General features: G+C 38.9%; 2 protein-coding genes across 5 annotated transcripts in view; both read right to left on the reverse strand.

The window, feature by feature from the left end:
- The window catches only part of LOC146474188 (uncharacterized), a 53,227-nt gene extending 49,635 nt beyond the window's left edge, over positions 1-3,592 (reverse strand). For both annotated transcript variants that reach the window (XM_085117442.1, XM_085117443.1), the window contains exon 1: positions 3,338-3,592. In XM_085117442.1, the coding sequence (XP_084973568.1) occupies positions 3,338-3,413 (76 nt within the window). In that variant the 5' untranslated portion in view covers positions 3,414-3,592. The remainder of the gene's footprint in view (positions 1-3,337) is intronic.
- A 2,242-nt stretch (positions 3,593-5,834) lies between these two features.
- LOC146474189 (uncharacterized) overlaps positions 5,835-23,013 on the reverse strand; it is a 65,033-nt gene continuing 47,854 nt past the window's right edge. For all 3 annotated transcript variants that reach the window (XM_085117473.1, XM_085117471.1, XM_085117474.1), the window contains 19 exons: positions 22,269-22,322; positions 21,481-21,588; positions 20,137-20,190; positions 19,515-19,568; positions 18,621-18,674; positions 17,756-17,809; positions 16,994-17,047; positions 16,866-16,901; positions 16,261-16,278; positions 15,099-15,116; positions 14,620-14,655; positions 14,195-14,230; positions 13,985-14,080; positions 12,122-12,142; positions 11,191-11,314; positions 9,568-9,674; positions 8,787-8,870; positions 7,125-7,346; positions 5,835-6,169 (listed from right to left, as the gene is read on the reverse strand). In XM_085117473.1, coding sequence (XP_084973599.1) covers positions 6,023-6,169; positions 7,125-7,346; positions 8,787-8,870; positions 9,568-9,674; positions 11,191-11,314; positions 12,122-12,142; positions 13,985-14,080; positions 14,195-14,230; positions 14,620-14,655; positions 15,099-15,116; positions 16,261-16,278; positions 16,866-16,901; positions 16,994-17,047; positions 17,756-17,809; positions 18,621-18,674; positions 19,515-19,568; positions 20,137-20,190; positions 21,481-21,588; positions 22,269-22,322 — 1,377 coding nt within the window. In that variant the 3' untranslated portion in view covers positions 5,835-6,022. The remainder of the gene's footprint in view (positions 6,170-7,124; positions 7,347-8,786; positions 8,871-9,567; positions 9,675-11,190; positions 11,315-12,121; positions 12,143-13,984; positions 14,081-14,194; positions 14,231-14,619; positions 14,656-15,098; positions 15,117-16,260; positions 16,279-16,865; positions 16,902-16,993; positions 17,048-17,755; positions 17,810-18,620; positions 18,675-19,514; positions 19,569-20,136; positions 20,191-21,480; positions 21,589-22,268; positions 22,323-23,013) is intronic.

A 23,013-nucleotide genomic window follows, 5' to 3' on the forward strand; every position in this document is an offset into this window, starting at 1 on the left:
ATTTCAATTAACGTTGTCGGATCAAAATAAAGCTAAAAGACAAGACCGCAATGTTTTGTGGGATTATTTTTTATGAATAATTTCATCAAAATCATCCCTGCACGTGCAGGTCATTGTACTGTTAATTACAACCTATTGTTTTCTCCAGGCATGACTGATTTTTAATGAATTTATTCATAAAAATCCCACGTAAACTTTCGGTCTTGTCTTTTAGCTTCTTGCTTTGAACCGACAACGTTAATTAAAATAGCTGTATACACCTCACTATTATGGGCAACCTAGGGTCATAAATACAGCAAACATGGCGGGGGAATGCAATGTTATTTCTAAAAAAAGAAACATTCTGAAAACATGTACAACTACACTGATCAGTATTTGGCAAAGGTTGTTCACCTCGCCATGGGTCTTAGTGCTGGTGCAGAGAGGCAGCGAATTTGGAAATTGCTAGGGGAAATTCCACTTCTCAAAATTTCAGGGCCAGAGAACATTGCTGAGAAAGAAAACGCAAAGTTGTTTTCTCAATTGAAAACGTAAAATTCAAACTGAAATTCATGTGACTTAAAGGACTGTGAACGAAAACGCTGCTGGTATACCTCAGATTCTTTGTTCATTGTTCATAGCTACGCGCTATTACGTTGGCAAACATTTGAATTTGGGTCTATCCGGGAGTCATTATCAAATGTGTTTAATAAACAACTGACTTCATGTTGATTGAAAATTGTATTTCTTACTGCTACACCGTGCTAACGAGAGCCAACCAGCTCGAAACAGCTGTCTACGGCTGGATGTTTGACTTCGGTTTCAATTGGTCTCATCATAGCGATGTCTTGTTAATTTTTTTTACGCACAATCAGCCTTGCTTGCTTTACTTATCTAGGAAGCCTTTACCTTTACAATGATATTAATACGACTGAGGATATGAACACAGGACGCAACAGACACAAAAAAGGGAAGCTAAGAATAAAAGTTTAGTTCAGAATACCAAATTCTCATTGCACATTTGCTGTGACACAAATGTCAACAACTTGAGTATTAAACTTATTAAAACAGGTTTCACTAAATTGATTAACGAGATTTACTACATTCAATGGTTTTAAGGTCGACCTTTGTCAAATTGGGGGTTAAAAGAGCTTAAGGTTCACGCCAAAGAAAAAGAACATCGTTTTAATTCTTAGCTTAACTTAATTGTAACAACACAGTTTCGTTACTGAAAACTGATGGAGGCAGTTTTGCCAAAAATATCAGCCGTAAAAAGGGTACATATAATTTTTTTCAAGTTTCGATAAGAGGGATTTTTCGTAGATGTTAAACGAGGCGATTTTTTTCGTCATCAATTGCTCTATGAAACGTTATAGGCCAGTGTATAAGTGACTGTCACATGATACTAGTATCCAGCTTCAGTTGTAGTTCACTGATTTGGCGTTCAAAATATTTAAGCTGCAGAAATAAGCTTAAAGGAAAAGTGCTTTTAAGACCATTTCAGACCTCGAATAAAGTGAGCCGGTAGATTGAAAGAAAGACAAACAAACAAAAACCAGACAAATGAAGACATAACAAAAGAAAAGGAAACAAAGATAAGGAAACACAGCCGGCAAAAAATAATAACAATATTCAAAATTTAATTTCCGTAGAACCAACAGGCAGGAAATAATATTCAAGAGGGTCAGGACTTTTTTAAATGTATACATGTTTCGGATGAAACTTCATTGGAGATGGACGAAAATTCATGGATGAAGTTTTATCCGGAACATATATACATTAATAAAAAAAAGTCGTGACCCTCTTGAAAAGAAAAATATATTCATGATGTAGTACCCTGCATCATATCTTTTCCACGCCGACTAAGAACTAGTTCAAAGACGTAGGAAAATGGAGCATTTTGTTGAACTGCGGGATATCGCGGTTTATCTGATTATTAAAATGTATACAATTAATTAGATGATATTAAGTGTTAAACCGTATCACTCACTGCTTCTTAAGGCGACTTTTTGTAAAAGGAAAATCTAACGCTATAGTTTACTCAAGTTTGAAGTAAGAGGCTAATATTTGTAAGTTCTTGTTACTTTTCTTAAGTGTTCCTGTATTCGTCTTGTCCCGCCTCGATTAGTTTTTGAAACTATTTGAGGGACAAGCCATTCATTCTGTTATTTTTCAAATAAATTGTTGTTGTTGCTAAACTAAACAAGGAGTGTTTTACTGTATTTTGAAAGTACCACCCAAAATTCACCCGTGTGTACCGTACCTTTGTATTTACTCATTTTCCGGCTCTGCTATCCGATAAACCGTGCTAGCAAGGTCAGTAAAGAGTGACATACAAAGGTCGTTTGTTCTTTGAAAACAGCTCTTGAATATCTTATATACGTTAAATCGTGCCCTTGTTTCAGAATCTTTACTGTATCCCTGTCTGAAATGTAAACGACGTGACGATTTTGTCGTCTATGCATTACAGAATCGAAATGACCTCGAAACAATTTTGATTCAACTGTATTCATCTGTATGAAATGACACTGACAAGAACACTCAAACTTTTACGGAACAATAACTCATTCAAAAGAGCAAGTAAGGAACTCTTATATACTTAAAACTTTGATTTAACTCAAACATTTCGTACAACGAGGCCTATGACAATAGGTACTCTGTGTAAATAGTGACTGAATGTTCCCTTGTCAAGCCTCAAGCACAAAGCTCCACTGTTCCATGCCCAAGGTATAACAAAATAGCGATTTTATTAGAAAATAATAATAATAACAATAACAATAAAATAAATCTGTCATTTAGCTCAAACACTGCTGGTGAATCCCGTTATAACGGCCACCCTTAAAATCCGTTAAAGAGGCAATAATTTCTCAGTACCGTAAAATTTGTAGGGACGTCATTTTCCTCCCAACTCCTGTCCTTAATTAAAATAACGTGGTGTCTACAATGACGAAGTGTTCGCACGGCAGGAATGAACACGAGATGAGAGCATACTTTAAAATTCGCGCTAAGGTTTAGCAAGAAGAATTATAAAACTGAATTATGCCACCATCGCTCGCCAGCAATGGTAGGCTACTTGAAGTGTCGAGTGAGGAACATATTGCTGTACATGTTAATTGGTTTTCGATCCACGTTTTAAGGACACCTCGGTAAGCAGTTAACCACCGTTAAACATCAAAACAGTTACATTATAATGGCAGATGATCAAGCTGCCACCTTTGAAAATAACAACATCGCAATATCACACAGCCATGACGTGTTTTTCAACGATAAGATCACGTTGTTAATAAATAGGTTAGTTGAAAATTATATTCTATCTACAACACACCAACACATGCACCAAGCAATGCTGATAACTTACGTGCATCACGACCCCACGTTGAGCACAAGATAATTGCTAAAATGGGCAGCAGTCTCAGCAGCTTCAGCCGATCCATAACTGTAATGGAACGGAAGAGCTGGCAGACGAAAGTAAACTCCACTCTTGAATCGTTCTCTGCGTTCCTTCTCGCTTGATCTTAATCTTACTAAATCCAGACTGGAATTTAGTGATTACGTTCTCTGTTCAATGTTACTGTTGTCGCATGTCTGCCGAAAAAGGTTGCAACTTGACCCCGACGTAAGGTAATATTAACCGATGCTATCACCCTCAGAGTTAAATATTTCAAGGTATCTTACTTATCCCACTCAAGAGTTAGCACGCAAACTCAGCTCATATGTTTCGAAATGTCACGAAAGAGAAATTGAATCACGTCATCCTTCTCATTTACAGGCCGAACTCGGGGGTTATCGAAAAAAAAAAAGAAAGACTTAAATATCACCTTTGCAGAGGATCCATTTTACAGCCAGTCTAAAGACCAGCATTGTTTCTTGTAGTTTATGCCTCAAAGAAATTAAAAAAGGAACGACTCTTTGTAAATTCGGCCCTTGCAGCTGATCCATTTTACAACCAGTTTAAAGGACAGCATTGTTTCCTGCCGTTCTATTGTAGGTCTGAAAGAAATTAACGACCCTTTGCAGACGATCAATTTTACGACAGGTTTAAATAATATATTATTAAATATTTGCAGATGGGGTCGTGGATTCTCTTCTCTTTGGCTCAAATTGCGTTGTTATCTTGTCTATTTATAGATAAATATATTTGTTATTTTTAGCGACCATTCTTTAGCTTATGCATCATTGTAACTTTTAGATTTTCTATCGTTTTGACGTTTGATGTTTTAAATTGATTATTATTGTCACTGAAAAGCCCTTTTCAGAGAGCGTCATTAAAGTTTGTATTGTATTGTGTTCGATTCGGCGCGGCGACCTTCTGAAACCAAATGCGGGAGGCGGGCGAAAAAGGCCGAAGAAGTAACCAAAATATATATTATTCCATAACGTGTTAAAAATTTGAGTGTCGTAAAACAAAAACCAAAGTAATTACTTTGGTCAATCATGAGAGATGTAAACAGCACAATGAACCAATCCGAACTTGAAGCAAATGCATATGGCTAGTGCCAAGCGCAGAAAAACGCGTGCCAGCACGTCAGGATTGGTTTTGGTTTAGGTTTTCATTGGTTGAGAAAATAGCATCTTAGATGGGTGTAGTAGCTGCTACCTTGCAATTCGTTATTACGGTTTTAATCACAAGAATTAATTATGAATAGAGTTTTAGTAGTTGGTATGTTAGTGAGTTATCATTGATTCGTTTTGTATTTTAGATTGTATTTTAGAAAGTTAGATGTCCCCTATTAGCAGTGGGAATCACCTCTGCTAGATTGTTGCTTGACACGTTAAGAAAGTCTATTATTATTATTACAGTCAACTCCCTCGTAAGCGACCACCCTTGGGGCACGACAAAATGGTCGCTTACGGGAGGTGGTCGCTTACAGGAACGATCAATAAAACAGGCCTGCTGACTGGATTAATTGATTTATTACAAAAAAAAAAAAAACCTTATCAGCTAAAATTACGCAAATAGAAACTAATTTGTTTGATTTTTTCACATGCGACAAGTTTCGGGAAACGTGCAGTAGAGTGTTCAGTACTTTTAAATGTGTCTCATGTTATCATTACTTGAACTCAGCAGTCCAGTGTAGCGCCGTTAAAACTTGAACTTTTGGCACTTCTCAGTAATGATTTATTAACGATCATACGTGATTGTGTTGGGTGGTCGCTTACCGGAAAAAGAAAACAAAAAAATATGTCAATTTTCTGGCCTAAAACGTGGTCGCTGTCCCTTAAGAAATTTGAGTGGTGGTCGCTTACGAGAGAGCTCTTGAAACAGTATTTAACTGAGAAACAAAACAGTTGTTTACGAAGTGGTCGCTTACGAGAGGTGGTCGCTTACAAGAAGTGGTCGCTATGAGGGAGTTGACTGTATTATTATTATGATTATGATTATTATGATTATTATGATTATTATTATTATTATTATTATAGCATGCGTTTTGCTAACCAATCGTAAAGCAAAGTAAAGAAAAACCAAATAAATTATTAAACTACTTTCAACAGTCAATCGAAGACTACCCTAGTATTGTAAAACCAAAATCAAAGTAATTACTCTGACCAATTGCTAATAGAAAGGAGAGGAGTAAAACATAAAACTTTTTTTCTCTGTTGTAATGTTGTCAACAAGGACCTAAACACCCAACCTGCTAATTATTTTTGAGGCAGAATAATGTCTTACTTGAATCTTTTGCAAAATTATTTTTTTGTTTGATGGTGAAAGGCACGTAGTTGCTCTGATTTTCGGTTTTTTTACTCAACGGGAAGCTTGATCCAGTAACCATTGTCAAACGTTGTTAGCTGTAAGGGAACACTCCTTGAGCAGGTCATGGCACATTGGACAAACAGTAGAGAAAAGTATAACGAGATAAAGTTAAAGTTTTTATTTAAAACGATGGCAGAGAGCTTTCTAACTGTTTCCTTGTTGAGTTTGATAAGCCATCTTGACAACTTGTCTCTTTGGACTAATAACTTACAACTTCATTCTTAAATGCTTTCAGTTCATCCCTAAGCAAATAGACGCGATTTGGAGCAAGAATACAAATAGAAATAGTAATCAAGAGAAGCATACGCGATCAATTTCAAGACCGAATTCTTCACCGCTGTCACCAATATCATAGACAGCCACGTCGAGTACAGGGAGACGGTGGGATTTGGGCGTGTCCACTTCTAAGGTAGTGCGATGCCAAGAGCCGTCCTTTACCTGACAATTAGAAGTATATGGTAAGGTTACACTTAAGGCCAAAGCTCCTGTAGCATAAAAAAGCTAGAAATATTACTGTTGCCAACCCTCCTTGATGAAAGCAGGGTTCGTAACCTTTTTCAGAAACAAATTTTCAGGACTTTTCCAGGCCACAGAAAGTTTTTTTCAGGACTCATAATGCACATTAAGTATTTTTAAGTTGCTGGATCTTCCCATCTGGCTGCTCTTCAATGTCTTTCAAGAAAACTTTATTGTTGAGTTTACACATTTCTAGGATTAATTTTCCAGGACCTCCTGCAATTTTCAAGGACTTTCCAGTCCTGGAAAATACTCGGTTTCGCCACTACCCAGACACACTACTTTGGGAAAATCTGGAGCGAGGTCTGTGGATAATACACCAAGTGTGACTATCCAAATGAAAGCTACTGAGTAGTTCTTTCCTGTCGTGCTGTTTGTTATGCTGTACAATGTGGTTATATCTTTTGAGTCTGTAAAATAAATCCTAAAGTGTAACCATTCAAATGAAAGCTACTGAGCAGTACTTTCCTGTCGTGCTGTTTGTTATGCTGTACAAGGTGGTTCTATCTTTTAAGTCTGTAAATGAAATCCTAAAATGTGACCATTCAAATGAAAGCTACTGAGCAGTACTTTTATTATTCTGCACCAGGTGGATCTATCTTTTGAGTCTGTGGGTGAAATCCTAAAGTGTGACTATTCAAATGAATGCTACTGGGTAATACTTTCCTGTTGTGCTTTTTAGCATGCTGTACAAGGTGATTCTAACTTTTTAATCTGTGGATGAAATTCAAATGAAAGCTACTGAGCAGCACTTTCCTGTGGTGCTGTTTGTTGTCCTTTACAAGATGATTCCAACTCGTGAATGGATGGATCAAATCGATCCTAAAGTGATCTATTATACGCTAATTTGGAAGTCAAAGAGATAATAATCCTTTACCATGCAATCATTCCTGACAAGCTTCGGCTTAAATTTGTTGGAAGACTTTGCGTGTAGTTCAAGTCCATTAATCGTTAACATCTTGACGGACTTGATGACGTCATCAGATGATTCGCTGGGCCATGGAATGGAGTTCTTACAGTGATATGTGATCGTTTGGCGTGCACGGTCACTTAAGAGCTGAAGAAATTCCAGCTGGCTGGGATCCGATACATATTGAAGCTAAAAGAGCGGAAAAGCGAAAGATAACACATTCAGTCTTTCGAATATCGTAAAGTGATTATTAGGAATACCATTATTTTCTTCCTTCCTGCCTGCCTGCCTGCCTGCCTCCGTCCCTCCTTCCGTCCCTCCCTCCCTCCCTCCCTTCCTTCCTTCCTTCCTTCCTTCCTTCCTTCCTTCCTTCCTTCCTTCCTTCCTTCCTTCCTTCCTTCCTTCCTTCCTTCCTTCCTTCATTTATAAAGCTACTGTCGTTACATGACAGAAACACCAACATATAGCCAAATTATTTGGGGTGGGATTTTTGGAACTTGTTACGGACTGCAAAAAATAGGTTCTTCCACAAAAAAAAAAAAATTACGATCATGTTAATAATATGCCCAGGCTGAGATTAAGTAAAAGCCCCTACTTTGTCCACTTAATTTGGTTGTTGACAGTAAGCTCTAATAAAGGTATAGTCCAACTGCAACCGCTAAACTGCTAAAAAAACATACAACAGTGTATTCCGCATAATTATAGTAACATAAACAGTTTGATTTCGTTCTCGATTATAACGTTAACTAAATTCTCTGTTTGGGTCACGTTAGCATTGATTTAATAGAATGCTTTACTATGTAACTTAAACATATTTAAGAACGTTTTCAAGATCTAAGAACGTTCATTTCCGGCAAGGACTTGAGCCAAAATAAGACGTTAATATAAAAACGAGTGCAGTTGTCTTGTAGTGAAAGGATGTTTTTACAGCTCTTTTTTTAAAAGAAATTCTGCTGTTGTTTCTTGCTAAGCCTTTCATTGGTTAAAAACAAAAAAACAAAAACCAACATTATCCCTTGTAAAACGCAAAATGTTTACCCCGCGTACACCTAAACATGGTCATTGTCTGAATAAAACTCCCCCAAGATTGTTATGTTAAAAGGTAGTATTTTAAAGTTTCCATGCGCGGTTTTTTCAAGCTTGTCTAAAATATTTTTTCATCTTCTCTTTGTTTCGTGTGTCGTGAACATGATAATTCATCCCGTAGTTGGTAAAACGCCGCTTAACGTCTTGCAGTAAATGCGATTAACGCCCGGCCCGAGGGTTGAAAAGGTCTGTTTTTCTTCGTTCTCATTTCTAAGAAGTGTTGATAATCTTTGCTTCCTAGCCGGTGAAGGAGACATCCCAATCCAAAATGCTTGGAAATTTTTGTGCATAAATTTATTGCGTTCGACGTAGAAAAAACGCACTCCTAATACCGATTGGAATCAGGATTCTATGGAACAATCAACGAATGAATGGATCTGGGGACGCGTATCTGGCATCCCCCGAAGATTTTGCAGGGGCGGATGACATTATCACCAACGTGGCAAAGGAGAGAGAGCCTGGGATCGAGATCATCGAACGCACTCCCTAATCTTTGATTGTTACTATTCTATAAATAATTTAGCGTTTGTTGAGGTCACTAACTTTGCTTAGTCCCAGTAGTTCTTTTCCAATCCATTTGTAACCATCAGCTCCACTGTACCACTTTTTCCTGTCGGTCACATACGGCTGTGGGACAGGAAAGGTAAAAATAGTGTCAGGCTAAACTTGGACATCATGTTTTTTTCCTTTCGTGCAATATCAAATTTTATAATTTCTCTCAGATTTGAAGAATGCGAGAAGACTGGGGAACGATATGTTGCTGTCATGTAGCCTCAATACCTTCGGCCAAGTTTCAAAGGATGTTACAGTCAGTCTACGTCAAGCATGACCAGTACTTCCATGAATGAAATAAGCATTCTTTGTCAGTAAAATGTTCAGCATTTGAATGGAATCTTGAAGATTTGTCTGGAAATCCTTCCGAAAAAGACGCATTTGAATGTATATTGAATGTAAATATATGAAACATATATTTTGAGAGGCCTCGCAGTAAGTACGCAACTTAAGCAGTTGCGAGGATCTTTCTTCTATTTGACTTTTCATCCGCAGTTCAAAATATATGTTTCATATATTTACATTCATTTATTCATCCTTCACGGGTATATATACTCCGAACTCTGCACAAAATCTGATTTGAGTTTTACTTTCGGTATATCGTTGCAATAGGGTGATCATTACATTCGGGACTTTACAGTGTAGTTTATAACTTTTTATGCTGTTCATACAACAGAAATAATACAACATGAAACAAAATATTGTTAAAATCAATAATTTCATTCACTTTAGCAATCACTAAGATGTGTTAGTATGTTTAATCATCGTTTACCTGGCTGTCCTCCCCCGGGTACAGGCAGGAAGCGTTAGTTTGAAAATCACAGTAAACTCTGATGGCATCATTAGGAATGCCTCCATTTGGATCAATCCAATACAGTCCTAAGAAAGAAAAATGTAGACAGTCATTTGGTCACTGAGTAAGCAAGAAAGTCAGTCAGTCAGTCAGTCAGTCAGTCAGTCAGTCAGTCAGTCAGTCAGTCACTCACTCACTCACTCACTCACTCACTCACTCACTCACTCACTAAGGATGTCAGTCAATTAATCAGTCAGCCAGCCAGCCAGCCAGTCAGTCAGTCAGTCAGTCAGTCAGTCAGTCAGTCAGTCAGTCGGTCAGTCAGTCTGTCAATCAGCCAGCCAGCCAGCCAGTCCGTCCGTCAGTCAGTCAGGTCAGTCAGTCAGTCAGTCAGTCATTCAGTCAGTCAGTCAGTCAGTTAGTCAGCCAGCCAGTCAGTCAGTCAGTCAGTCAGTCAGTTAGTCAGCCAGCCAGCCAGCCAGTCAGTCAGTCAGTCAGTCAGTCTGTCAGTCAGTCAGCCAGCCAGCCAGCCAGCCAGTCAGTCAGCCAGTCAGTCAGCCAGCCAGCCAGCCAGTCCGTCCGTCCGTCCGTCCGTCCGTCCGTCAGTCAGTCAGTCAGGTCAGTCAGTCAGTCAGTCAGTCAGTCAGTCAGCCAGTCAGTCAGTAAGTCAGTCAGTCAGTCAGTCAGCCTGCCAGCCAGCCAGCCAGCCAGTCAGTAAGTCAGGGGGGGAGGGGAGGGGGAGGGCGAGCAGAAAAATGTGGCAGCGCGAGAGTCGCCGACCGCCGACTGTCGCGCTGCCACACTTTCGCGCTCCCCTGAGAAAAAGAACGCCTGATCGCAGGTTATCATTCAGTCAGACAGACAGACAGACAGTAATCCAGTCAAGCAAGCCAACGCAACAACGCAGCCCTCACCCTTTCTTCCAAATAAAACAAACAATACAAATCAATTAACTATAAAAATGGGCGAAAAAACGGAACGACGTTTCGGTGTCATCCTGGCACCATTATCAAGTAAAGAATGCAACAGAAAAGATAATTTATACATAAAGTAAAGGTGTGAAATAGAAAAAATTAAATTAAAACTAAAATTGTCTAAACACCCAGTCAGACTCCATTCGTGCAAAACTATTTGTTTAACGGACAAAACTCCCATTTTATGACACCTTCTGAATGAACACCGGACAGTTACTTTTAGTTTTACTTTAATTTATTCTATTTCACACCTTTACTTTATGTATAAATTATCTTTTCTGTTGCATTCTTTACTTGATAATGGTGCCAGGATGACACCGAAACGTCGTTCCGTTTTTTCGCTCATTTTTATAGTTAACTGTATTTCTAAATTTAATCTTATTAGAATACAAATCAAACAAAAAATAAATAAATGTACAAGTAGCGGCGCAGGTGGTTCTGCTGGTTAGTCATTGCACTCATCGGCCATACCATGCGGTGGAGGTACGCCTTTTTTCATTCCGTAAGAGAATAGAAAGTATGGTGGGGAATCTTTTATGAAGACGGAATGGCAGCATATAATAAAAACTCATAAGTAGCAACACAACTCAAAGAAAAGTGATTGATAGGAAATGAAAAATGTACTAACCGCTTTGAAGTTTGGGGTAGCTCATATGTAGATCTTTGCACGTTCTGGCGGGGAATGCCTTGGAGCCATTTGGATTCTTGTACAGATCAAGACGGTAACTGATCACTTCGTAAAGGTCAATGGTCTGAAAATATAAAGGTAGGGAATAAAACAGCGCATGTCATCCTTTGTTCTTCGGAGGCTTTTTTCCCCATCTTCATTCTTTAAGCTTCTATTTCCACCCAGGTATGTCAGGGATTAAATTAGTGCACGTTCTTTGTAATCCAGAAGCTTTCTTCGCTTTAATGTTCCTTCTCCTCCCAGATATCTCAGGGATGTCAACCTCGCACCTCCCAGTTGTGCAGGTGTACCCCAGAGGGTTTTATGTTGTTATTAGAGAGAATTAGAATCGCAAACGGCAAACGTGAGATTCGCGTTTGTGTTTTCTTGAAAAAAATGAGTACGTTGATGAGAATAGTTCAGAACAATTCTGGCTTTTTGATTCTCAGCCAGAACTTTTCAATTTACTGAGAAACTGAAAACAGCGAGTGGCAAATGTAGGCTAAACATGGTCACGTGGTCATTCCTGTCGTTTGCCGTTTGGCGCAAACGTAATTTTAAATTTCTCTACTGTTTCAGAAAATCAAATACTTAACAATAGCAGTTTTTCTTCCACGGAAAGCTGGGGGCGTATAACGTGAATAATCTGGACAAAATGGAGTTAAATGTCATCCTGGGAAAACAACCCTGTCTATTTCCCTAGCGGATGTGAACGATGAACCGGTGAACTGTAATTTTGCAGTCACCATCCACAATTATGATCAATCAATAGTGACCCACACGATCTGGATCCAACTACTTCCTTAGCCCCGTCTTCAGAATATGTTTTTTATTCATTAATTAGCTCATCAAACTACGGTACGAAAGCTACTAAACATATAGATTGAATTACCTGAGGTCTATTTTCTTCAACCTGAGGACAAAGCAACACGAAAATATTTACCGTAAATTTTTAACGGACAACACTTACAAAATATCAGTCAACTGATAAAAACAGGAAGAACAAAGCACTCTTGGTTTTCGAAAGTGATTCCTGTTCGTTAGGTTATTATTCTCATTGCTGCTTTTGGGCCAAAAACAGCAACAACAAAAGTCACGCCCATAAGATAGAGGGAAAAATTGCTGAAGCATTTTTCTTATTTTTTTATTTTCTTTTTATCGAGAACCCGCTAAAAGTAATTGCCACGAGTTCCCATTAATTCACCGGATTGTTTGTGCTTATTTTAATTGAGCAGTATGAAAACATTGATTACACTGGCATTGCTGAACGAAAATCAAAGAAAAGCGCTCTATAGTGAAACAGGTTATTTTAGGTCCCAATTATCGCTTTGTGTTTAAGCCAGGAGCCGCAATCATGGAAAAAAGTGTTGGGACAATTTACCAAAACTAACGCTTTCGAACTAACAATGGTATTTTGCATTTGAATGAAAACACCTTTAACATCTGTAGTCACCCTCTTCCCCCGCCCAAACAATGTTACAAAACGCTTCCTGGATGTTTATTTATTTCCAACATTGAAAAAGGGGGAAGGGGAAGCTACCTTTCACTAGGGGAGAGAGGAGAATTTAAACCTAGGCCAAAAGGTTTGTAATTTTTATGTCTCAACAACTTTTGTCCATGATTGTAGATTCACAAAGCCCTCCTAAGTTAAAATGTACCTTTAGTATTGTTTCTTAAAAATAGCCTATTGTTGGACTAACAATAGCCTATTGCTGGACGAACGATAGCCTATTGTTGGACTAACAATAGCCAATTGTTGGACTAACAATAGCCTATTGCTGGACTAACAATAGCCTATTGTTGGACTAACAATAGCCTATTGTTGGACTAACAATAGCCAATTGTTGGACTAACAATAGCCAATTGTTGGACTAACAATAGCCAATTGTTGGACTAACAATAGCCTATTGCTGGACTAACAATAGCCTATTGTTGGACTAACAATAGCCTATTGCTGGACTAACCATAGCCTATTGTTGGACTAACAATAGCCAATTGTTGGACAAACAATAGCCTATTGCTGGACTAACAATAGCCTATTGCTGGACTAACAATAGCCTATTGTTGGACTAACAATAGCCTATTGCTGGACTAACCATAGCCTATTGTTGGACTAACAATAGCCAATTGTTGGACAAACAATAGCCTATTGCTGGACTAACAATAGCCTATTGCTGGACTAACAATAGCCTATTGTTGGACTAACAATAGCCTATTGTTGGACTAACAATCTTAACTTGGGGGGCTTCTTGAATCTGGCCTCAGGTTTTCAGTGGTGACTCAAACACAATCATAATCACAAGCACAAATGTCCAGAAATATAATCAAAGCTCGGATTCTGGAATTTTCTGCTGGAGGGGTCCAAATATTACCTTTCACACTGTATCCACAAAATAAAATGCCTCTATTGATTGTTTGTGCTTTATATGAAACTAATTTATGTCATCTTTCACAGTTTTTTTCAGTTATAAGATTGAATTTATTTCGACGGACTCTTTGAAAGTGAATATTCTCTTGTGTTGGCTGATAAACATTGTTAGTGTACAAATTTCGTCAATGCCAATGTCAACAATTTGAAATAAATGTATCAAGGCGAGTCTTTCCATTTGACTTGAGGTTTCAAAAGCCAGAAATTATCGCTCAACTTCACCAAATACAGAATACTTGATTTAATTTTCCAGTACACTATGTCCATGCCCGATTTGTAATTTCTGAAGTGCCGGGAAAGCAGTGAACCTGAGAAACCATTTCTGACCTGTCGTTTATTTCTGTAAAGTCTCCGAGATCCAGATTTCTCTGTTTGCAGAGGAGCAGGGTCGTCACTACTGTAACCGGACTGAAAGCCTGGGAACTAGAATGAGAAACATTCATTAACCGTAAGTCAAGCATGCGGTCTAATATAATAAGGACGATATTATCACTGACAGCAACAAGGCGAATACAACAAATTTAAAAATTACTCTACCGAGAGTTGCCCCGCAAACTCAGCAGGAAGCACCGCCTAAAAAACAAGCATAAACAAAAAATAAAAGTTAATTGAGTAAGACAGTACCCCGAATTTTACTTCAAGTGTGGTTAAAATGATTTGCAAAAGAATGAAAGAGTTTCCAAAGATACACGCTGTTTTGACATAACGTGAAGCAAACATTACCATAGAACGCATCCAAAACATGCGGGATATTACTGCTAGAACATACATCACATTACCGGATACAACTTTATTTTAAAACTCTGGCAACAAAAAACTACAAGCTGGTTTCCATGTTAATTGTTTACAAATGAACAGAACAAACAAGTACAAACATAAATAAATACGAACACATTTTAAGTACAGCAAATTAAATTGCACCACATAAGGAATTGCATTACGTTACATGGACTTGAACTCACCGGAGGCCCTGGAGCCCCTCTGCTCCCGGCTTGACCCTAGAGGAAATTGTACAAAAAATATATACAAAGTTACAAGCATTGCTTGCAGTTAAATATATAATAGATACTTGAAGAATATACATGACATAACAGTAAGGGCGATCACGGTCAAGCACCAAACACAGAAAATTATAAAATACGCGCGTTTGAGGCAACCGACAACAAAAACTGAAAGGATTTATACCTAGTCGATGTCCTTGCAAAATTTTTGTCTTGAAAATGGCAAGTCAATATTTAGACCCTTAGGGTATGGCCCCTCTTAAGGGACCACCTTACGTATGCGACCACTAGGGTTTGATATTTTGGGTGGTCTTTCACGGAAGGCTCAATTGCAATTCTGAATAAATCTCTCAGATAAACTAAGCCAGCGCTATTTAAACTTTCTATCAGTGTCTTTGCTGTTATGATTACAAAAAGAAAGCATTCAAGAATTTTCTTACCTGTTCACCGTCATCTCCCTAGTGACAAGACAAACAGTGCAGATTGTCAGGTTAGATCAGTATCTCAAAGTAATCTTACAGAAGAGTTAAATCGTCTTAGATTAGATGAGTCACAGATAATTAACTTCTCGAAAACCCTCGTGATCTCATGCACTTAAACCCAAGGTGAATGCATAACTGTTTTCTACCAATACGGCAGTTACTCATAGCAGGCATCAACAAAAGCCTTAATCATCTTTCACATTTATGATCATCTTATTACGTGTATTCGTTCAGTGTACGTTCCATCTTATTCTCAGCTCAAAAATTAAACGTTTGAGCCTTCACAAGCCCAGTAGACCACACAGCGAGAGCTTAACCCGGTTTCCGTAGTATAAAGTGTCCAGGAGTTTTTGTACTCCCACTAGATGGGATACCAGTCTATCACGGGCTCCTCCCCGAAGATTTTAATCAGGTTTCCTTGACAGATTGCCCCATCCATTTCTACACTTGGATCGAAGACAAGCAAAAGAAAAGCATCGTCTTGAAGAACACAAAAAGTGGCCCTGACCAGGCCCCAAAAACAGGATCACTCGATCCGGAGCACCTCGTCCACCTCATAATGGCAAAATGGGATTTAACCGCTCGCAAAGGCTAAAAGAACGGGCGAGAACTTTTTAGGACTAGATAAACGTAACGCACCATCCACCGAAAACCATATTCAGACATCAATCGGAACGAATCACTTTAGTACATGGATTGTTTGCATTGAACTCTAATGGTTTTGGCACAACATCAATATGCATATTCTCCTGACTGTTTTCCATATATTTCTTGAGTTACAAGTTGGGAGAATTTGTTTAAACATCAAGACATTTTTATCTTTGAGGATCATGATGGCCTTCTAGTGTTGAAGTTGGAAGGAGAAATTAGATGGTGCTCACTATTGTGACTTAAAGGTTGAGAATGATTTGTGACCCTAAATAAGCTGCAATCCTATTTGAAGTTGAAGAGAGATGCCCTTTCAGGATCCTAAATTAACTTGTAGCACGCAAATTTCCTATTCCGTCACGGACACTTTTCAAGTGATTAAGTTTAAACTTTTGTCCCTTTACATGGGGTTGTAAAAGTTACGTAACGAAATGTCCAGGTAGACGCTGGAACCTTATTTGTGGCTTCATACCTGACGTCCTCTGTCTCCCTTGAAGAAACAAAAGAAAACTACATTTAGTGCACGATGGAAGGGGCGGTGTTTAAGGGATCTTTTGAGGCCAATAATGGTGGACGTATAACAAAGAAAAAGTGTCGGTTGCTTAGCATTAACTTATTTGTCCGTGGCTAGCTTATATCGGCAGGAACAATATTTTTGTTTCTCGGGTGGAATTTACTTTACTCGTAAGGATATATTTTGATTACAGTGGTAGCCATCTCATGCAGGTTTTGTTAATTAAAATGACTACGAAATAATGACCACTCCTGAATACTTGTGATCTCCACTCGACAGTGCGTAGGTGGTATTCCGGAATAAGAATACATACCATGATTGTTAACAAGAGGTTTTTGAAGTTATATGAATACAAAATTTGTTTTGATTAGCGTGCATCATCAAAACTTTTCACACGTATGTCGTCCACATTTTGCGTAAAACGAGAAGTGTAAAGGCTATTTATTCTCACTCCGGCATGCGGTCAATCGAGCGCAACCTTAGTCTACTGAGCCTTCACTTGTAACACTACAGGCTGGGATGTGGTAAGTGATGCGATAAAAAGCTTGCATTTTTTAACTAACCTTTAATCCTCTGGCACCCCCTAATCCTGTAGGACCCTGTAAAGATAGAGTGAGTGATCAATGTATTATAAAAATGTCTGATATGAAACAGTAGAACTAAATGACTATTTCGCAAAACGTTAACCTACCTCAAACCCTTCATCACCTCTTTCTCCCACACGTCCCATCATTCCATCAGATCCCTAAGAAAAATAAAAACTCAGTTTCACGAGCGAATTAATTCATTCTGTCTTGGATTATTGCTTTGAATCAGTAAGTAACACTTTGAAAATCTAAAGGACACTTTTCATCTATAACCTTATGGCAGCCAAAAAATAAATGGCCATATTTTCTTTAAATAGGCTAGACTACCGTTAACTGCCGCTTATAAGCCCCCCCCCCCCCCTCCTCCGGTTATAGGCCCATCTACCTGTAAACCAAAAAGTACATCCGATTATAAGCCCCCCCCCCCCCCGGATTTAAGCCTCCCTTCAGCTTTCCTTGTTTTGAGTGATATTAAGCACTTTCATGGAACTCTGTATTACTTCAAACAGAAGACTGATTGGAAAAATTATTGCGAACAATAAGTTTATTCCTCCCTTTTTATTATCTACTCTTTATATAACTACCGTATAACTTTATTGTAAAATACCGTTAAAGTAATTTTTAAAGTAACAGTTTCTTTCATGTTGTTAGTTTTAATTTTGTTCCAAATATTGAAATGAATTCGATTTATTATGACTTAAAAACCAAGTAAAACGTATTTCGATCAACACGTATATAGCTCGTCTCGAAACGGTTTTTTTCATTACGGTTATGATCATAGCCCCTATCCTAGCTCTTCCACTGACAGTTTAAATATACATTCGGCAAATTTCTATGAGACTGCCCATTCAAAGCAGGTAACATACCACTTGTCCTTCCTCCCCTATGCTTCCCCTGGGTCCAACGTCACCTCGTTTTCCCTGTTGAGAATACGATGAGTCAGAACGAGGAGAGAGTTATGGCAACTTGAACTAGTGAAACGCGTCACTCAATAATAGAGAAAGATTGGTTGAGTTTTTTCCTTTCAAAACAAGAAGACCAGTATTCCCGAAAACGTACTCAACCAGCTACTTATAAAGTTCAATTACTCTAAGTGGCTGTTCCGTAAATGTTGCAAATGGTACGTACAGGTAAAGCTATATCTGTAGAAATTCACCAAATTCGCGGGACAGACACAACAGGAGATGATGAAATCAATTCGCAGTTTATAAAATGCCGGATGAATCAGTACTTATGATGAAGGTGCATTCAAGGATATATATTAAAGTTACTATTCTCGCTCAGCCTCTGGTGGCTATGTTGTCAAACTATGTTAATGAACAAGTGAAGAATTAGTTACTTTCCACCTCTCTCAACACACCTGCAAAAAAATGTACGTAAGAATTCCCGACTCTATAGAACTCGACTGACCAATACTAGATGTTAACAAAAAACATGGAACAGCTTTCCGTTCAACCATGAACTGACGAGGTGCGTATTTGCAATATTACAGTATGGTAAAGAGATGATTACCTTTGGTCCCCAAATTTAAGTTAAGTCATGAAACAAGTGAAGAGTTAGTTACTTCCACCCTCTCTCAACACACCTACATAAAAATGTACGTAAAAATTCCCAACTCTGTAGAACTCGACTAACCAATATTAGATGCCAACAAAAAACATGGAACGGCTTACCGTTTAACCGTAGACTGATGAGGTGTGTATGTGTACATTACAGTTCAGAGATGATTACCTTCGGTCCTTGGTATCCTGGTGGACCAGGGTCGCCAGCATCTCCCCGATCACCCTACGCATGAAATACACAGTATTCACGAAAATGAAAAGACTAGATGTAACTTGCGCTTAACTTCCACAAAAAGAAAGCCACCAATGCAAGGTTCTACAACAATTTCCTTCAAAACAACTTAATCCACACTTGCAATACTGGAAACTCCCATGCTTTCCGTCTACCCTATTGTTGAACAAACATTAAGAAATTTTCTGTCTTTTTCCAAGGACCTAAATTTATAACATGCTTGACAATGAAAAGCAACTCAAGTTCTATTTGCTGTTTTAAAAAGTCTCTTCAGAGTAAAATTATTAATGACTATGAATAATATTAACCTCTGAGCGAATCTTAATGATGTCGAGCAAATGCATAATTGTGGATAGATTTCTTGACTTTATAGCAACAATTAGGCATTTGTTTGACACCATTATTGTTGTATCAACGGATAAAGAGTGGTAGTGTGGGTCCATCAATGCAAGTGCTAAAAAGTGCTGGAAACCGGTGCCAGCCACCTTAAATTAAAATGTTTATACGTAGCTGGGGTTGAGAGCCTCTAGGGTACACTTGGGTGCTTACCATTTACATGGAAAACCCGGAAATTCCAGCTGGAAAATCAAATGGTGCGCTTCATTCCATTTGGAGTACTTCTGAAATTTTGAGCTTCTGGTCAAAGTGATGGAGATTTATTACTCCTTTTGGGATTTACAGATGATGTTCATACATTTTGCATGTTATCCATCTTCTGTTAAGACAAGCTAAATCATTTCGTATTTATGCCGAAAATTTCCATCCGGGTGGTTTGCGTAAATGGTGAGCACCCCAGTACGACTACTGGGGTGGGATTTCCTTTGTCATTACCTTTTCTCCTTCGGGGCCAAAACTTCCAACATCTCCAGATTCTCCAGTGTCTCCCTAAATGCGATATAAGGAAATCTGATCAAGTTCATTTCTTATTGATAGCTCTGACTTAACATTTAAATTCAAATTTAAATACTCTATTTGTTCTCTGCATACAGTGGAATCCTTTTGGGATCTGGGATCATGTGGGTAAACTTGGTTGGGACTCGTTGGAGGAAAGGAGGTTGTTGGCTACTAAGCGTAACAAGGTCAGAACAATCTCCTTGATATTGGCCTCCCTACATTGTGAGCTCCGCATATATTCCTACAGCCTCACCTTAGCGTTGTGGCTCATAGTTCTTCTTCTTTCATTCCGGCGGTACAGGTATGGAACAGGCTTTCTCGGCAACAGTGAACGCTGGGACTACTGAGTCATTTAGGGCCCAAGCCTTGGGGGGCATTTAAGGACGCGCCCTAAAGCTCAACTCAAATGGCTGTAACCCGAGCGGCAAACACTTCTTTATTCACACTTTTTGTGCTTCTGATTTATGTTTAATTATTTTCAGGTCCCTCAGTGTTACGTTCTGCTATTTGTGAGTACTAATCCAAGTTTTCATATATAAATTAAACAAAGTCGACGTACCGTGTCACCTGGTTCTCCATCTTCGCCCCGTCGGCCACGTTGACCTGGTATGCCCTAAGATGTAACAAAGAACTTAAAATTCTTCGTACAGTTAAAGGTGCACTGTCACGGCGATTTTGCTGTATTTTGGTCAAAACCGCTCCAATATCTGACAAAGAACCTGTTTTATAACATGACATTGCTCTTACAACACCGGGAAGAAAATATTAAGGGTTTTCTTCTAGGAAGAACAAACCACAATTAAGTTTAGCGAATTCTCTAAAATACACAGTAAGAACTTGAAAAAATTGGCCAATTTTTTCAAGTTGCAATCCACTTCCATCCTTGACATCCACAGGCAAACATAACTGATAATAGCTTCTGTGCTCTAGTAGGTATATTGCTGACAAAATTGAACCATTATTCTAACGATTCCATTGGAAAAAAATACGTTTTTTGGCTATTCACTAAAAATAGGTGACACTGCCTCTTTAAACTGGGTACTTACAATTGGCATCAAGATAGTTTCGTTTGAAAATACTTTCAGCACCAAAAACTCGTTAATGTAGAACAATCGGTGCAAAAGGCTCTTTGTCCAAAGGGTGCAACTGAGGTCAATGCTTAGATCATTGAGCAATATCACCACTCAGCCAACATGTCTCGGAGCTGGCATACATATTTCATTAAAAATGAAAACAGCGGCAATGCGAAGAGTGCAGAAGGGATGAGAGCACCCGCCTTAAACTAGCGCAGCCCTGGTTTATTTATCGGCCTCAGTGTGACATTTTTGGTGGTTCTCGTACTTTCGAGGAGAGGTTTCGTTTTCAAATTCCGATCAGATCTGGAAAGTGTCCCTCATATAAATCAATCACTCGTACTGCGTTCGCGAAACATGAAAGCTTACTATAACTACATACGAATGAACATTAATACTACCTCAAGAGGTAGTTTCGATCTAAGCTCAGAGCGACAAGGAACAATCGAATATCTGAAGACAGTAGGCGTACACCTGTTCTAGGCTCTATTTTCACAGGAGCCTGACAACCCGGAGCTCCATTACATTTCCATTGTTTTTTTGTTTTGTTTTTTTTTTGTTTAGTTTTGTTCTCATTTGCGTCCAGGCGCATTGTTTTTCTTGTTCGTTGTTTTGTTCTCTCGGCCACTAATGTGAGACGTTGCAAACGGCTCAAGTCTCCCTCCTCTCTCCCCGGAAGGGCTCGACAAGTAAGATTAAACTCAGTATGGAATTAATGCAACAGCAAGTTTGAATCGCATTTTCCACTTTAAAAGACAAGAGGATTTTCTTAGCCAGGCTCAAAACGTGTTTGGCAAGTTACTGACGTGAAAGCAGCTTCAGATACATACCAAAGTACCCTCCGCCCCAGGGGCACCAGCTTCTCCTTTGGGTCCCACTGATCCAAGAGCACCAATAAATCCTTGAATACCCTGTGTCCCGCCTTCACCATCCAGACCCTAAAAAAAATAAGTCATCGACTTTTAATATCGGACTCTGGTTACAAGATATTTCATAGACTCGTCTCCCTTTTGAAGAAAGACTGTCACAGTTTGCTATTTAATATTAGACATCTATTTGATGCTATAAGAAAAGGATAGCAAAATATAGGTCGACAGCGTGCTAAAAACGCAAAATCGACATCAATGACAAAACACAAATATCTCGAAAATCGCAAATTAAGGAAGATTTCAAGGGTGTTGGGAGAAGAGCATATGCATTTTAACTGACCTTGGAAGTCTCTCAAGGCGGGTCGGCCGGGTTACTATCGGCAATCAAAGACAATAACAAAAATCACCATAAAAACATCGTCTGTTTACACAGCGATTTAAAATCTTCGCTAGCAAAAATCGCCACTTAATCCGTACCCAAAATAGAATGCGTAAATCCCACTAAGCTCAGAAATTTCTCTTTGGAAGCCTTACTTCCGCTTCTAGGGCTTTCATTTCAAAGTGATTTCCATGGGCCTTTCGTCACTTTCTTTCAACAAACTAGACTGTGTAAACAAGCTTTTTGATCCTTTTAATCTGAAAATCTCAGCAGGATTATGCATTCCGTGAAACATCGCTCGGGGCATTGAATGTCGATGCTACGGAGTAGTCCTTTTTTAAATACACTTATAAAACAGAGACATGTTTACTTTCGATCCTTTTCTTCCGTCTTCTCCACGATCTCCAGTCTTCCCTGAACTTCCCTGCAAACAAACAAAACGATTTTATGAATGTCAGAGGGGAAATTTCCTATGGTAAAATTAGAAATAAACCGTCTAGTAAGTTGTACAAGCTTAAACGAACAAAATCACGGGAAAATAGAGCTCGGTGGTGCTTGTCCCTCAAATGATGGATCAGAGTTAACTCTGTAGTGTTTGTTAAAGTGTTAAAGTAAACCCATAAATTTCCCACTGACCGTTAGCCTTAGTAAGGAAATGGGAGAATGCACGAAGCAAAGGGAAAAATCTCCGACCTCGGCGAGAATCGAACACACGAACTCCGGATTTGATCGTCCGTTGCTGTACCGACTGAGCTAGGAGGTCAGACGGGAGCAAGTCGGGGGTGACAATGGTGGTAATTGAGGCAATGTGAATGTGAAGGGTACAAATGAATGTTGTGCTGCTAGTACTAAGGACAGAAATCACGGATCAGAGTTAACTATATTTAAGTATATTAAAGTGCTAAAGTGAACCCATGAATTCCCCACTGAGCGTTAGGAAATGGGACTTCGCACGATATTGAAACGGGGGGGGGGGGGGGGGGGTTGGGGGAGGGTCTTCATCTGCCTCCATAAAATTACTTTACGTTTTTCTTAGTACGCCATCTTGGATGTCGGATTTCCCCATGACTGTAGCAATAAATCCCCGCAAAAGGGATAAGATTACTCAACATAAT

This window comes from Pavona decussata, unplaced genomic scaffold, assembly GCF_977016875.1.
Source record: "Pavona decussata unplaced genomic scaffold, jaPavDecu1.1 SCAFFOLD_91, whole genome shotgun sequence".
NCBI classification, from domain to species: Eukaryota; Metazoa; Cnidaria; class Anthozoa; order Scleractinia; family Agariciidae; genus Pavona; species Pavona decussata.